The sequence below is a fragment of the Delphinapterus leucas genome, chromosome 17 (genome assembly GCF_059928025.1).
Source record: "Delphinapterus leucas isolate spDelLeu-1000000601 "Yukka" chromosome 17, BTC_Dleu_Yukka2, whole genome shotgun sequence".
NCBI lineage: Eukaryota > Metazoa > Chordata > Mammalia > Artiodactyla > Monodontidae > Delphinapterus > Delphinapterus leucas.
The window spans coordinates 74,884,444-74,898,920 of NC_143145.1; the positions used below are offsets into that span (position 1 = coordinate 74,884,444).

Sequence of the window (14,477 nt, forward strand, 5' to 3'; positions counted from 1 at the left end):
GCACATAAAGTTCATGATGCGTAAGCTGGCTTGTAAACAGCAATATTCAGGATGTTGATAATAGAAGCACCTAAGAGGCAAACCCTTCCGTCTTATTTCTGTGTACAGTATTCAGTCTATTGCTTTTTTGTTAAATCCTTTTTAAAATTGCTGAAGTAACTATATTTTCATTTTGAGAAAATTATCTGCCAAATACTATCCTGTTGAAGCCTTGTTTTCTCTGAGTCCTTTATTTTATGCTTGCTTGAAAACTTCAAAAATTTAACTTTTAAAGTATTTTATCTGGGATATGATTTTTTTCCCCCATGTGTTACGAGTTAAAGATCTTAGCAGTGGTTTTAAATTGCTTAGAAGTTATTCCAATACCCTTTATTGAATAATCTTACTATTTTTCATTGATTTTTGACCCCATGTAACTTGCAACCATTATTTATTGAGCATTTAGAATGTGTCACCTAAGCCTTTTACGTGTATTGTTATTTCATCTGGACAGTATACCATTTGATACCTGCTATGACTAATCCCATTTTACAGATGTAGAAACTGAGACAAAGAGTTCAGGTGACCCGCCTAAAATCACACTTACCAAGTGGTGGAGCCAGGGTCTGATTCACGTAGAGCCTGCTTTCTTAGATGGACTGTATAAACAGCTTTCCTGGGAGAAGTGTCTCTCAACTACCTCCCACCCCGTACTGCTGCTTTACTCTTTATATCTTTGTATATTTCAATATATGGGAAGACCATTTCAGCTTTATTACCTTTTTCCTCCCAAATAACTTTAGTAGGCTGTCTGGAGTTACAGAATAATTTCCCAGCCCACCTCCCCCAGTTGGCATGGTTTTTGAAATTAGCATTAAACTAACTCATTACTTTGTGGAAAGTATTTACACCTTTATATTCTTTATTTTTTGGCCCTGCTGCATGGCATGGGGATCTCAGTTCCCCCACTAGGAATCGAACCTGTGCCTCCTGCAGTGGAAGCACGGAGTCTAAACCACTGGACCGCTAGGGAATTCCTCCCCCAACACCTTTATATTCTTCCTAATAAGAAATATATTGTGTAACTTGGTTAATGGAAGTTACTATTTTTAACTTTCTGCATCTGTGAAAATTATTCCTTGTTATTTTGTATTTCCGCTTGTATGTTTATTATGTTACATTTTCTAAAATATCTTGTTTACTTTTGTGGGAAAAAGGTATGCTGAGTTTAAAAGGAAGGTATGGGAAGTGGAACGACTGCTGACCAGTTTAGGAGATAATAAATAAGCTTTCAGCCCAGTTCTATACTAACTAGCTTTTGTCACCTGGGGCAAATTATTTAACTTCTCTGTGACTGTTTCCTTATCTGCCAAATGAATTACCTCACCTCAAAATCTGTTTCATTCTTCTGAGTTTGGCCCACTCAGGGACGGATAGGTGTGGTTAGATTCGGTTCAGATCCACCCTGATCTCGCAGACTCCACTGGCCTGAGGCACAGGGCAAGATCCCCTTCTTGGCTTCTTTGTTCATGACCTTCTTTGACTCCCTCCTTCTTAAGGGATGTTATCTTTTGTAAACCCAGTAAACTGGGTTTTGTTCACAGATGATTTAGAAAAAAAGCTGTCTGCCAGCCACTTTTCTCGGAGACACTTGTCTTAGGCTCCAGAAGTGTTCTAGAGGAAAAAAACACTGGCAGTGTTACAGTTTGAGAAGTGTAGCAAAGGTTGTAAGTTTGAACTGTAAAGATCTTGTTTATTGTGACTTTGGTGTTAAAATATGTATTGCTAAAAAGTTTATTGGAATAATGAGGATGACATATGTTCTTTAAACATTGTGCACACATAAATAACTTGATTTTTTGTTGTTGTTAGTTAGCTTCCTATGTTCTCAGACTGGAATTGCCAAATGCTTAAGTTTTTGCGATTTAGATTCATCTGTTTCTTTCTGAAAGTGCTGTGATTCTGATTATTTAACAAATGCCATAATATGCCTCACCAGTCTAGAACTAATTTTGCCAACCATTTCTACAGAATTTAAGAAGATTTTGTTCACGTGTATGGCATAGAAGATGAATTCGTCCTCCTCCACCATGAATGAAGAACCTGATGCTCTCTCGGTAGTTAACCAGCTCCGGGATCTAGCAGCAGATCCATTAAACCGTAGAGCCATTGTCCAGGATCAGGGATGTCTGCCCGGCCTTATTTTATTTATGGACCATCCCAACCCCCCTGTCGTCCACTCGGCTCTGCTTGTAAGTTGCCTTTAGTAATTTCAGTCTCAGTGTTATAATTTTGAAATTAAGGAGAATTTGAAAAAGTATTAGATGACGTGGTAAAAAGTTAAGTGTAGAGCAAATAATAGTAAGTTTGTATGTATTTCTGTATGTGCAAACATGTACGTGTAGTCCTCTTACACAAATGGTAGCATACTATATTGTTTTTATTCTTTGACACAAATGGTAGTATACTACATGCATGGAATGTTCTGCAACTTCCTTTTTTCACTTAAGAAGAAATCTTAAGGATTATATTATATCAGTACAGAAAGACACTCAAAGAGGCACTTATGGTTTTGTTTTTCTTTTGTAACAGTTTTGTTAAGATGTAATCATATACCGTGCAATTCACCTAAAGTGTACAATTCGATGGGTTTTAGTGTCTTCACAGAGTGTGCAGCCATCACCACCATCAATTCTAGAACATTTTCATCACCTCAGAAAGAAACTCTGCTCTTATTGTTTCTCAGCCCCACCCTCTTTCCCTAAGCAGCCGTGACTTCCTGTTTCTTTGTATTTGCGTATATCTCTGGCAGAAGTGCCTGTATATATTTACATAAATGGAAGCATATAATATGTGGTCTTTGTGACTTGTTTCTTTCACAGAGCTAATGTTTTCAAGGTTCATCCACATTGTAGCATGTATCAGTACTTCATTCCTTTTTATGGTTCCTTCATTCCATTATATAGGTGTGCCAGATTGTTTATCTGTTCATTAGTAGATGGATGTGGCACTTGTTTTAATACAAGATGGGAAGGAAAGATAAAGGAGAAGAAAAGAGAAAATATACAGGATCATAGCTAATAATGCACAAGGAACTACCATATTATGAGGAATGTGGGGGCTAGAGAAACATGATAAAGAACAATACAAAGCAATCAGGCAAATACAGAATGTGAAAATTTCTGGAAGACAAATAATCCAGTTCAGTGAACAATAAATTGCATTAAAAAGGCAGTTGGGGTGTGCGAAAGGCATAGCAGTAACTGTTACAGATTTAGAGAGACTTAAGGGACATATCAGCCAGGTATAATATGTGGACCTGACTTGGATCCCAATTTGAACAAATCAACCATAAACATATTTTTAGATAACTTGAAATGAATGTGGACAAGACAGTAGATAATATTAAAGAACCACTTATTGCTTTGCAGGGTATTATAATAGTATTATCATTAAGTTAATTTTTTAAAAAACATTAACTTCTTAGGGATATACTGAAGTATTTACAAATGAAATTATATGTTCTGTGAGATTTGCTATAAAATGCTCCAGTGTGGTTAGCGGCGGGGGAGATGGATGAAACAGGATTGCCTAGTGGATGATAATTGTTGAAGCTGAATGATGGATACATGGGGGTCACCACACATTTTCTCTACTTTTGTGTCTTCTGAAATTTTCACAGCAAAAAGTTTAAAAGAAAATTACTGTCATAGAAAATTTTAAACTCATTGTCCTTTACTTAAGGACCCATGATCGATTCCCATTTAGTGTAATTTCACAAGTTCATACAGAAAAATAATATAGGCTGTTTCTTTTCAGAAATCAAAGTACATAATACAGATTTCCTATTTTACTTTCATAGAATGACGTTTATTTAGGCAAAACAGACATTAGTATGAGTGAACGGTAGTAACAAATGGGGAAATTTGCGTGGCCCCTAGTTTGGGTCCTATTTCAATGAGAATTGGAATAAGGGTGAGAGGAGAGAGAGTGTGTTGGTCTCTTGACAGAGACTTGGGGTTGAAGGGGGTTGTTTATTCTAAATAGACTAGTCTTGAACTTATTTAAATTCAGAAGGCAAGGGGCTGCTGAAGTGGGAAAGGTTTGAGGAGAAGGCTCTCACAGTTGGTACAGAAAATGGGAAAGGTTGCTAACTGAGGACGATGGTGAGATTGTTCACAAGCGTTGAGGGACTGCTTAGTTTGGTAACGCTGAATTGATAGGAGGCTTACAGCTTATGAAACTCCTTTTTCACCCTGGTTCAGGCCTGCCATAGGCCCTGAGAGCCAGATAGTTGGATTTGTTTGAGGTTGATTCTTGGCCAGGCAAGTTGGTAATGAAGGAAGTTTAGGATTTTGGCAAGAGAGTAGCTGAAACAGTAGACTGTAGGTGCTGGGCTAAATAGGAAGAGAAGTCAAGTCATGGAGGGACCTAGTAAGGAGAGAGTAGAGGGAGCCAGGGGCTCAGAGTTCCCAGAGAGGTTGAAGAATATGTTGGTGTTCTCATAATTTCATTTTCTCTTCGCTGTTGACTTATTAGCTATACCTTTTTGTTTTTAATTTTTTTAGTGGTGGTTCTAGGTTTACATTATACATCTTTAACTTGTTACAGTCTACTTCATGTATAATGTGAGAATCCTACAACCGTATATTTCCATTTCCTTCTCCCATCCTTTGTGCTATTTTTTGTCACACATTTTACTTCTGTGTATGTTTAAAAAATCTACAGTATTTTTTTTCTCTTACTCTAAGCTATTTTAAAGAGATTAAAGATTTAAAAATCAAGTGTATTTTATATTTACCATTTCTGGTGTTCTTCATTTCTTTTTTTTTTTTTTTTGCGGTACACGGGCCTCTCACTGTTGTGGCCCCTCCTGTTGGGGAGCACAGGCTTTGGACGCGCAGGCTCAGCGGCCATGGCTCATGGGCCCAGCCGCTCCGCGGCATGTGGGATCCTCCCGGACCGGGGCACGAACCCGAGTCCCCTGCATCGGCAGGCAGACTCTCTGCGCCACCAGGGAAGCCCTTCTTCATTTCTTAATACAGATTTGTATTTCTACTGGTGTGTTTTATTTTCCGCCTGAAGAAGTTTAACGTTTTTTGTAATGCAGTTTTGTTTTGTTTTGTTTTTTTGCGGTACACGGGCCTCTCACTGTTGCGGGCTCTCCCATTGCGGAGCACAGGCTCCGGACGCGCAGGCTCAGCGGCCATGGCTCACGGGCCCAGCCGCTCCGCGGCATGTGGGATCTTCCCAGACAAGGGCACGAACCCATGTCCCCTGCCTCGGCAGGCAGACTGTCAACCACTGCGCCACTAGGGAAGCCCTGTAATGCAGTTTTGCTCTTGGCTTTTTTCCCCTGGTGCTTTACAAGATGTTTCATTTTTTTTTTTCATTTTTTTTTTTTGGCCACACCGAGTGGCATGTGGGATCTTGGTTCCCCGACCAGGGATCGAACCTATGCCCTGTGCGTTGGAAGCGCAGAGTCTTAACCATGGACTGCCAGGGAAGTCCCGTGGATGTTGTTTTATCTTCTGGCTCAAATTATTTCTAATGAGCAGACTGCTGTGATTCTTACCTTTGTTCCTCTCCATATAATATATAAGCCTTTTTCTGGCTTCTTTTGTGACTTTATCAATGGTTTTCAGCAAATGATTATAATGTGCTTAATATGGATGGTTTTCTTTGCGTTTTGGTTTTGTTCTTGTTTTGCTTGGGATTTGTTGGTCTTGGATCTACAGTTTTCATCAATTTTGAGAAATTGTGATTCATCATTCTTTCAAGTTTTTTCTGTCTCTTCCCTGTCACTCCTCTCGTGGGATTCCAGTTGTATGTGTTTTAGATACCTCATGTGGTCCCACAGGTCACTGTTCCTTTTTTTTTTCTTTAAGTCTTTTTCTTTTCTCTCGCAGTCCTTCGTTTTGGATGGTTTCTATTGCTGCATTTTAAAGCTCACTGATGTTTTTTTCTATCGTGCCTAATCTGCTGTTAATCCTATCCACTGTGGTTTTCATGTTAGACATTATGTTTTGTCCTCTGGAAGTTACATTTGGGTCTTTTTAATATCTTCCATTTTTTTTCACACGATACTTAGGTGTTTCTACCCATCCTTGAGCATATGGAACATAATTATAATAGCTATTTTAATGCTTTTATTTCTTATTTTGCCTCTGTCATATCTTGGTCTGTTTCTAATGATTTTTTTTTTCCCCTTGATTATAAGTCATATTTTTCTGCTTTTCGTGTCTGGTAGTTTTTAATCAGATGCCAGACATCGCAGATTTTATCGTATGGGCTTTGGAGGTTTTGGTGTCCCTATAAATATTCTTCAACTTTATTCTTGGTTGCCCTTAAGTTACTTGGGATCAGTTTGATCCTTCCAAGACTCCTAACGGGATGCTCTTCTGAGGATTCACCCTGATTCCTCCTGCACTGTGAGGTCTTTTCACTTCTGGCTGGTGGTGTCACAAACTATTCTCAGCCCAGTGTGAGGTCCAGGAATGGTTTTCCCTACTTTCTGGTGGTTTTAGTCCCAGGCCCTTTGGTCTTTTACTCCAGGCATGTGCAAGTCAGTATTCAACCACAGATTCTTGGGCACCCCTCCGTAGATCTATGGAGCTGTCTTGCTGTGCTGATCCCTCCTGTCTGTTACTCTGCTCTGCAAATTCTAGCTGCCTGGGGTATTTTCTGACACCAGCCAATGTCCTCTGTGGACACCAGCTGGGTGACCAACAATGCAATTTTGACAGTAAGCACTCAGAGTTAGGTATCAAATTCCCCAGGTTTAAGACTCAGTTCCCCAAGACTGCCTTCACTTCAAAGGCCAGTTGCAAGTATCAGGTCACCCATGTTTCTAACAGAGCAGCTATAAATTGGGTGTTCCAGTGACCTCCTCCTCAGTTCAGTAATTTACTAGAATGGCTCCAGAACTCAGGAAGCCACTTTACTTGCATTTACCAGATTTTTATAAAGGATACAAATGAACAGGCACATAGGGCAGGATCTGGAAGGGTCCTGCGTACAGGAACTTCTGTCTCTGTGGAGTTGGGGCACACCACCCTGGCAGGTGGATGTATTTACCAAGCCAGAAACTCTGAATCTCCTTGTTCAAGAGTTTTTATAGAGCTCAATTTCCAGCCCTTCCCTACCTCCCAGGTCAGTGGGTGGGGCTGAAAGTTCCCACCCTCTAGTCACTTGGTCTTTCTAGTGACGAGCTGCATCCTGAGGCCATCTAGGGGACACAGCCTAACTCACTTCTTTAACATGAACTCACCCAAGTGTGATCTAAAGGGCCTCCTTATGAATAACAAATTCCTATCAAAAAATTCCAAGGGTTTTAGGAACTCTATGCCAGGGACTAGACGAAGACCAGACATGTATTTTTTATTATACTACTCCACCCTAACCTCCCCAGCTCTCATCTCTGTCTCCCTAGCTTGGCAAGACCCCTGGACTTCACTGGGCTTCCTTCTCCCTGTGCTGCAGTCTGGAACTGCTTCCAAAGCAGTAAGATGGGGCAGTTGTAGGATCTGCCTCATCATTTCTCTTAGGGATTCCAGTCCTATGCTGCTTCTCATCCAGTTGTCCTGTTTGTTAGTTTTTTTATGAAGGGAGGGCAGTTACCTTGGCAGTTAATCCTATATGGACCAAAGTGAAAATCAAGGTAAGACTAGTTACAGAAAGGATAGGAGATTGCAGTCAGAGACAGGTTGTTGGATTTGTGATTTCATGGATAGTACCATTTTTGGTAAGGACCAGGCACTTTGGAAATGTAGTGTAGAGAGCTAGTAGGAAATGTGAAGGTCAGTGAACTGAGGGGGCAGCTTTGGATGGTGTAGTTCACAGAGGTATTTCCCTGCGAATCAGGTACTAAAGTCTGCAGTGAATGATCAGAGATTAGGAAGTTTGTAGAACAGCTAATAAAATCCCTCAAGAATCAGCATGTGAAGGAAATACTTGCAAAAATGTACTTTAAATCTTAAGAGAAAAGCACCCTAGAAAAGTTAACTTCACAGAATAGGAATTTGTGAGAGTGAGTTCATCTTTTGGTTTTCAGTTTAAAAAAAAAAAAGTCATTTTAAAGGTGTTTTATAAAACTAGAAACAGTTCATTCCATAAAGGGGGTTGTATGTTTTGTCCCTCTCAGCAGTTTATTTTAGTTAATATGTCAAAAGCACCTAGGGAAATGATGGCTATTGGGACTGCTCCCTGAAATTAATAAATGGACTATAGTTCCTTGTGTCCTTGTCAAGATGAAGTGGTGAAAATGAAACCAGAACAGCCTAATTTTGACCTTGCAGATAAGTTGGGAACCTTCATTTCAAAGAGCAGATTCAGCTACTGCAGCTCAAAGGAATATTTTTGTCCCCTAGAGGACTGCTCTGCTTATCACATTTAAAGAAGAGTTTCTAAACATTCAAAACCAATTGGTTCTAAAAGCAAAGCCCTGTTTTTCACTCTTTCCTCTAGCAGTAGCTTAGTAGTGGGTTTAATTTTGAGTAGTCTGGCATGTGGACTGACCTATTCCTGCTCTCGCTGTAGGCTCTTCGATACTTGGCAGAGTGCCGTGCTAACAGAGAAAAGATGAAAGGAGAGCTGGGTATGATGCTAAGCTTGCAAAGTGTTATACAGAAGTAAGTACAATAGATAGTGTCTCCTAATGGAGTAGAAAAGTGGGTCATGTTACTTTACTGAAATTTGTACTCTTAATGTGACGGCATACTTTCGTGGGTTATATGTCCAAAAATGTTCTGATGGTCAGTGTTGTGATTATTTCTAAACGTTGATATTAACAGTAGTCCTTACGAAAATGCTCAAATTTTATTTAAAATGTTGATACACATTGTACTTATGAATAATATTTCTAAAAAGAGACAGTCCTACCTTGTATGAAGTTTTGTGAAGTAGATGTAAATGGATTTGCTAGTAGTGCAACACAGGTGGCATTTGAAAATGTGCAGCATTGTAGTATAGTACATAATTCTTTTCTTACTTCCTTGCAGTCTTACTCGAAAGAACCTTGATCTGTATCATGACAAAAAGGGCTTTTGGTGAGATTTTCCTGAGAATCATTGCGATGTCTCTTAGAGATTTAGGGCCATTTAATTTGAATTCTAGCAAATGGGTGGTTTTTAATTGTACCTTTCATCTTAGGAAGGTTTTTATATCTATCATCTCATTTTGCTATTTACAGCTTTTTGAGGTAGGTTAGACAGATAATAGTTTTATGGGTGAGAAAATTACAGAGGCTGAGTTTCTTATCTGTAGTCCTTCAGCTGTGTTGCCTCTGGGAACGTCTGGTTTTGCTCCTTTCCTAGGCCTTGCTGATTTCCTTGTAGAAGGCTAGAAATTGAAGATTAAGTGTTTTGTTATTTCCACTGTGTCTGAAAGCAAAAAACTATGCTTTCTGAGGTTTTATCTTAGTTTACTTTGTATCTTGATCTTATTCAAGACATGACTGCCTTTAAGACTATAATAAATAACCATTTAATTTACTGATTTTTAAAACTTGCAGTTTCTTTGGCTTGAGTGCTCACAAAAGTTCTATAATTCCCAAGCACTGTAAGTTAAATTATATCAGTGGACCGCCATCCAAACTGACTTCCAAGGCAGTGTATTTTTTTTTTTAGTGTTCTTGGCTTCTAGATAAATTTTATTTTAATAATCTTTTTTTTTTAATCATGCTACCCCTGATAGGTGTCTTGATCTTTAATAATGACAAGTTAGAGACTGAAGGGTTTTTTTTGTTTTTATTCAGGTGATCAGTTAGGAATAAATATTAGAAAATATTGACTGGCATCAATTGTATTAATCATTACCTATGGTTTGAGGTCAGTTGCATTAGTAAAATTTGGATTGCAGTTCTGACTTGAGAGAAATGGTCTCTTTGACCCTCAGTTTCCTTATCCATACACCTGAGGAACAACGTCAAGGTGCTCGATTCAGTGGGATGATACGTGTAGAAATGGTCTGTAAATTCTAAAGTGTTGTATAAAATATGAGGTTGCATTGTTCTTGTTCCTAGTATGTTTTAATGCCATGTAATTATTTTTATTTTATTTTATTTTTTTGCGGTACGCGGGCCTCTCACTGTTGTGGCCTCTCCTGTTGCGGAGCACAGGCTCCGGACACGCAGGCTCAGTGGCCATGGTTCACGGGCCCAGCTGCTCCGCGGCACGTGGGATCTTCCCGGACCAGGGCACGAACCCGTGTCCCCTGCATCAGCAGGCAGACTCTCAACCACTGCGCTACCAGGGAAACCCTCTTTAGCTGTTTTTTTTTGTTTTTGTGGTATGTGGGCCTCTCACCGCTGCGGCCTCTCCCGTTGTGGAGTGCAGGCTCAGCGGCCATGGCTCACGGGCCCAGCTGCTCCGCGGCATGTGGGATCTTCCCGGACCGGGACACGAACCCGTGTCCCTCCCCTGCATCGGCAGGCGGACTCTCAACCACCGTGCCACCAGAGAAGCCCCCATGTAATTATTTTTAACTGGCATATTCTTTTGGAAATCGTGACAGGATTAAGCATAATATGGAGCCTTCTGTAGGATTATTTTATTCATATGATGAACTTAAGATTGTGTATTTCTTTAACAGGTTTGGTTATTGAAGCTGAAAATACGTGGTAAAAATTTTAAAATGTAAGAAATTATATGAAAAGTTAATGTTGATATTAAAATATGCTTCAAATTTGAGCTTTAAACATTTAGAGCAAGTTTTAGAGGTACTGTAGATTTAACCTATAAAACAATTTCTTAGCTTGGTTGGCTAAGCTTGTGGTATGTGCATATGTATGTGTGTATCTGTAAATGAGAGATACATCTAAAATATTGGGTTGGCCAAAAAGTTCGGGGTTTTCCGTAACATCTTAACGTTAGGGAGACAACTTGTATTTTTTTTTAATAAATTTATTTAGTTTATTATTTATTTATTATTCTTGGCTGTGTTGGGTCTTTGTTGCCACGCGTGCGGGCTTTCTTTAGTTGCTGCGAACGGGGGCTACTCTTTGTTGTGGTACGCCGGCTTCTCATTGTGGTGGCTTCTCTCATTGTGGAGCACGTGCTCTAGGCGTGTGGGCTTCAGTAGTGTGGCACGTGGGCTCAGTAGTTGTGGCTCGCGGGCTCTAGAGCACAGGCTCGGTTGTGGCACACGGGCTTAGTTGCGCCGCGGCATGTGAGATCTTCCTGGACCAGGGCTCGAACCCGTGTCCCCTGCATTGGCAGGCGGATTCTCAACCACTGCATCACCAGGGAAGACCAACAACTTGTATCTTTATAAGAGAAGTATTGTGCCAGTTCAGGTCATTATCTTGCAGTGTCATCTGGGAAGGAGATCTTGAGATGGAGTTAGAAATGGAAGAGGTTTATTGTGAGATATCGTCTGTAGAGGTAGAAGGGAATGAAGAAGGATTGGACTATAGTCGTTAGACTGCAATGCAGATCTGACATCTGTAAAAGGAAAGTGAAGAGGAAACCGAATGGGGCAAGGAGAGTCTCAGATTGCAATGCAAATCTGACAGCTCAAGGGGGAGCTCCAAAGCGAGGATTACCCCGTAGATCAGTCTTGCATTGGGCAGAAATGGCCAGGCCCTATTGTGCCCCTGCTGCCCAGGCATTGAGTGGGGTCTCGCTGGGAACGGTCAGGCCTTGGAATGAAGGATTGAATGGTGTGAGAGATCTCAAAGCCACTACTGCTGGTGGCTCTACTATTCTACTCCCTGTAGCCAAAGGGCAGGTTTCCTTCTTAAAGGGAGATCCAAGCAGTGTGTCTCCACGGTTGCCACAAGCAGCTTCTCTTTAATACAAATGATGTATATTTTTTAGGACACTGTGGTGATTGTTGCTGGCTCCTCCAGCAGTAAAACAGGTATGCATTCATTGCATACGCCATTATAATTTGGTCCTGTACCTCTCTCAAAAGTGGAGATATGATGTAATAATTTTTATATATATTTTCCAGCTCATTTGGCTGTGGGAGATCTCAGATTTGAAGGTTACCTTTCAAGCTTTCTTAAAAGTCACCTCTGTTTACTAAAATAATCATCTTAGAATTTATCAGTTACTGTTATCAGAAGATCAATAAAACTATGTGTTTTAGCTTGTAAACATTAAGACTGAAGTATTAGAATCAGGTTTTGGTTCAGCATGTTTAGCTTTGTGTTGTGAATTATCTCATGGCTTGGACATAATTTTCTTTTTTTACATATTTCTTCATTTTATTTATTATTTATTTTCAGCTGCGTCGGGTCTTAGTTGCAGCGTGCGGGATCTTTGTTGAGACATACGGGATCTTTTGTTGCGGCACGCGGACTTCTCTCTAGTTGTGGCGTACGGGTTTTCTCTTCTCTAGTTGTGGTGCAGTGCTCCAGGGCACATGGTCTCTATAGTTGTGGCGAGGAGGCTCCAGAACGCTGGCGCTCCAGGGCACGTGGGCTCTGTAGTTTGTGGCACATGGGCTCAGTAGTTGTGGCATGCAGGCTTAGTTGCCCCGCGGCATGTGCGATCTTAGTTCTCTGACCAGGGATCAAACCCGAGTCCCCTGCATTGGAAGGTGGATTCTTTACCACTGGACCACCAAGGAAGTCCCTCATTTTCCTTTTTTAAGAAATTAGATTGCTCTGGCATTATTATTTTCTCCTCATTTACTTTTTTCTTTTGGGTACCTGTATTAAAAATTCTTAAAAAATCAAAAGGAAAAGTTTTTATCATATAGAGCAGGGTGAGTTTTATATATGCATAATCGTTTTGACGCTGTAGACATATGTTCTTCAGACATTATTTTGCATTTTGACATCTTTGTTGGCAGATACAGATGACTGATTTACCACTATTCCGTTCTTATGTAGGTCATCTTGGTAAGCCATAGCACAAGAGATCTAAATTATATACCCCAATTGTTTTCATTGATGTGGCTGCCCCATGACAGTTAGGCAGTCAGGGTGGGATTCGGATCAGTTTTTCTCTCTGTTTAGGAGTACTGAGTTAGAGGGAGATTTAGCTATGATTCTGTGGAACTATACAACTAGGGAAGCAGCAAAAGGATCTTCCCATACCCCAGTGAGACCCATAGAACAAAGAAAATCTATTGTGGAGGGATGCTGCTTTATTGACTGAAGAGAAACCTTCATCTGGAGTGATCAAAGGGGAAACCAGAAAGCAGAAGTAGGTGGGGAGAGTGGAGGTTATTCTTAACATGAGAAGCAGAGAGCAATGTTTTATAAAATAGGGAAAATTCTGTGTATTGAAATTTTTGCCCTTTTATCACCAAATTATTTTTTGCTACAAAATTTTGCTGAGATTTTAGCAAGTTATTCAACAGCAGGTTTGACTTAATGTTTAGGTCAAATTGGTGCTCACAGATCGACAGTTGGATTGATTTCAAAGTCGCTGTTACTTTCAGTTCTTCAATTGTAAAGAGAATTTTAAGTTCTCTGTCACTCAAAATGAATCTGGCATTGTGTTCTAATTTTAATCTTCCATAAATGAAAACTTGTCCTTAGAGGTTAGAACCTTTTTACATTTTATTTTTAACCCTGGATCCCTTTGTGAAGAGAATTTTCAAAATGTCAGTCTAGGAAGTTATCTAAATGCAGTTTAAGGCATTTGGTAATTTGTATTTCAGGAATAATACTTTTGATACAAAATGTATTTTATAAAGGCACTTGTGAATATCTAACATGAAGTATGCTATAAATAAAAGTCACTTTAATAAAATGTGGCATCTCAACTTTAAAATACCTCATTTCATCTAGAGAACTTCCTAAAATTCTAGATTTTGAAACAGTGCCATAGTAATGGTGGTCTATTCTTCTTGCTAAAATCTTGGATGAAAAGTATGTGCTTCATTTCTTTATGCCTTTCTTCTGTGTTCTTTTATTTTCTTTAAAATACTATTTTAAAATCTTATTACAAGTATGTGGTATGTGGTTTATTTATAAAAATTCAAAAATATAAAAAAGAAAATCCATAATGCCATTTATGTTTTCATTTAAATATGTTTATACATACATAGTTTTTTAAACTTTAGTTTGAAATGACATCAGACTTTCAGAAAAGTTGTACAAACAGTACACTGATGCCTAGATAAGTACACCAGTAGTCCCCAAATTTTAACATTTTACCATTTGTTTTACTGTGTTTTTGTTTTTTTAAATATTTATTTATTTTGGCTGCCCTGGGTCTTAGTTGCGGCATGAGATCTTTGTCATGGCATGTGGGTGTCTTTTAGTTGAGGCATGCGGGCTTTTAGTTGCAGCATGTGGGATCTAGTTCCCTGACCAGGGATCAAACCCAGGCCCCCTGCACTGGGAGCACAGAGTCTTAACCGCTGGACCACCCGGGAAGTCCCTTGTTTTACTATTTTAACATTTGCTTTATTCTTTCTCCATACATGTTGTTGTTTGGTATGTATGTCTTCATAACTTATATATAGTCGTTGTGAAGTATGTATTTTAGGAGAAAAAAATGTGTCCTTTGTCATGTTTAATGCTTGGATTTGGGGCTGGA

At 39.6% G+C, this 14,477-nt stretch overlaps 1 protein-coding gene across 1 annotated transcript in view; it reads left to right on the forward strand.

Annotated features, from left to right (window-relative positions):
• Positions 1-14,477, forward strand: part of ARMC1 (armadillo repeat containing 1) — a 34,917-nt gene that overhangs the window by 1,735 nt on the left and 18,705 nt on the right. The window contains exons 2-3 of the mRNA XM_022595289.3: positions 2,011-2,231; positions 8,518-8,609. Of these exons, the coding sequence (XP_022450997.1) occupies positions 2,049-2,231; positions 8,518-8,609 (275 nt within the window). The 5' untranslated portion in view covers positions 2,011-2,048. The remainder of the gene's footprint in view (positions 1-2,010; positions 2,232-8,517; positions 8,610-14,477) is intronic.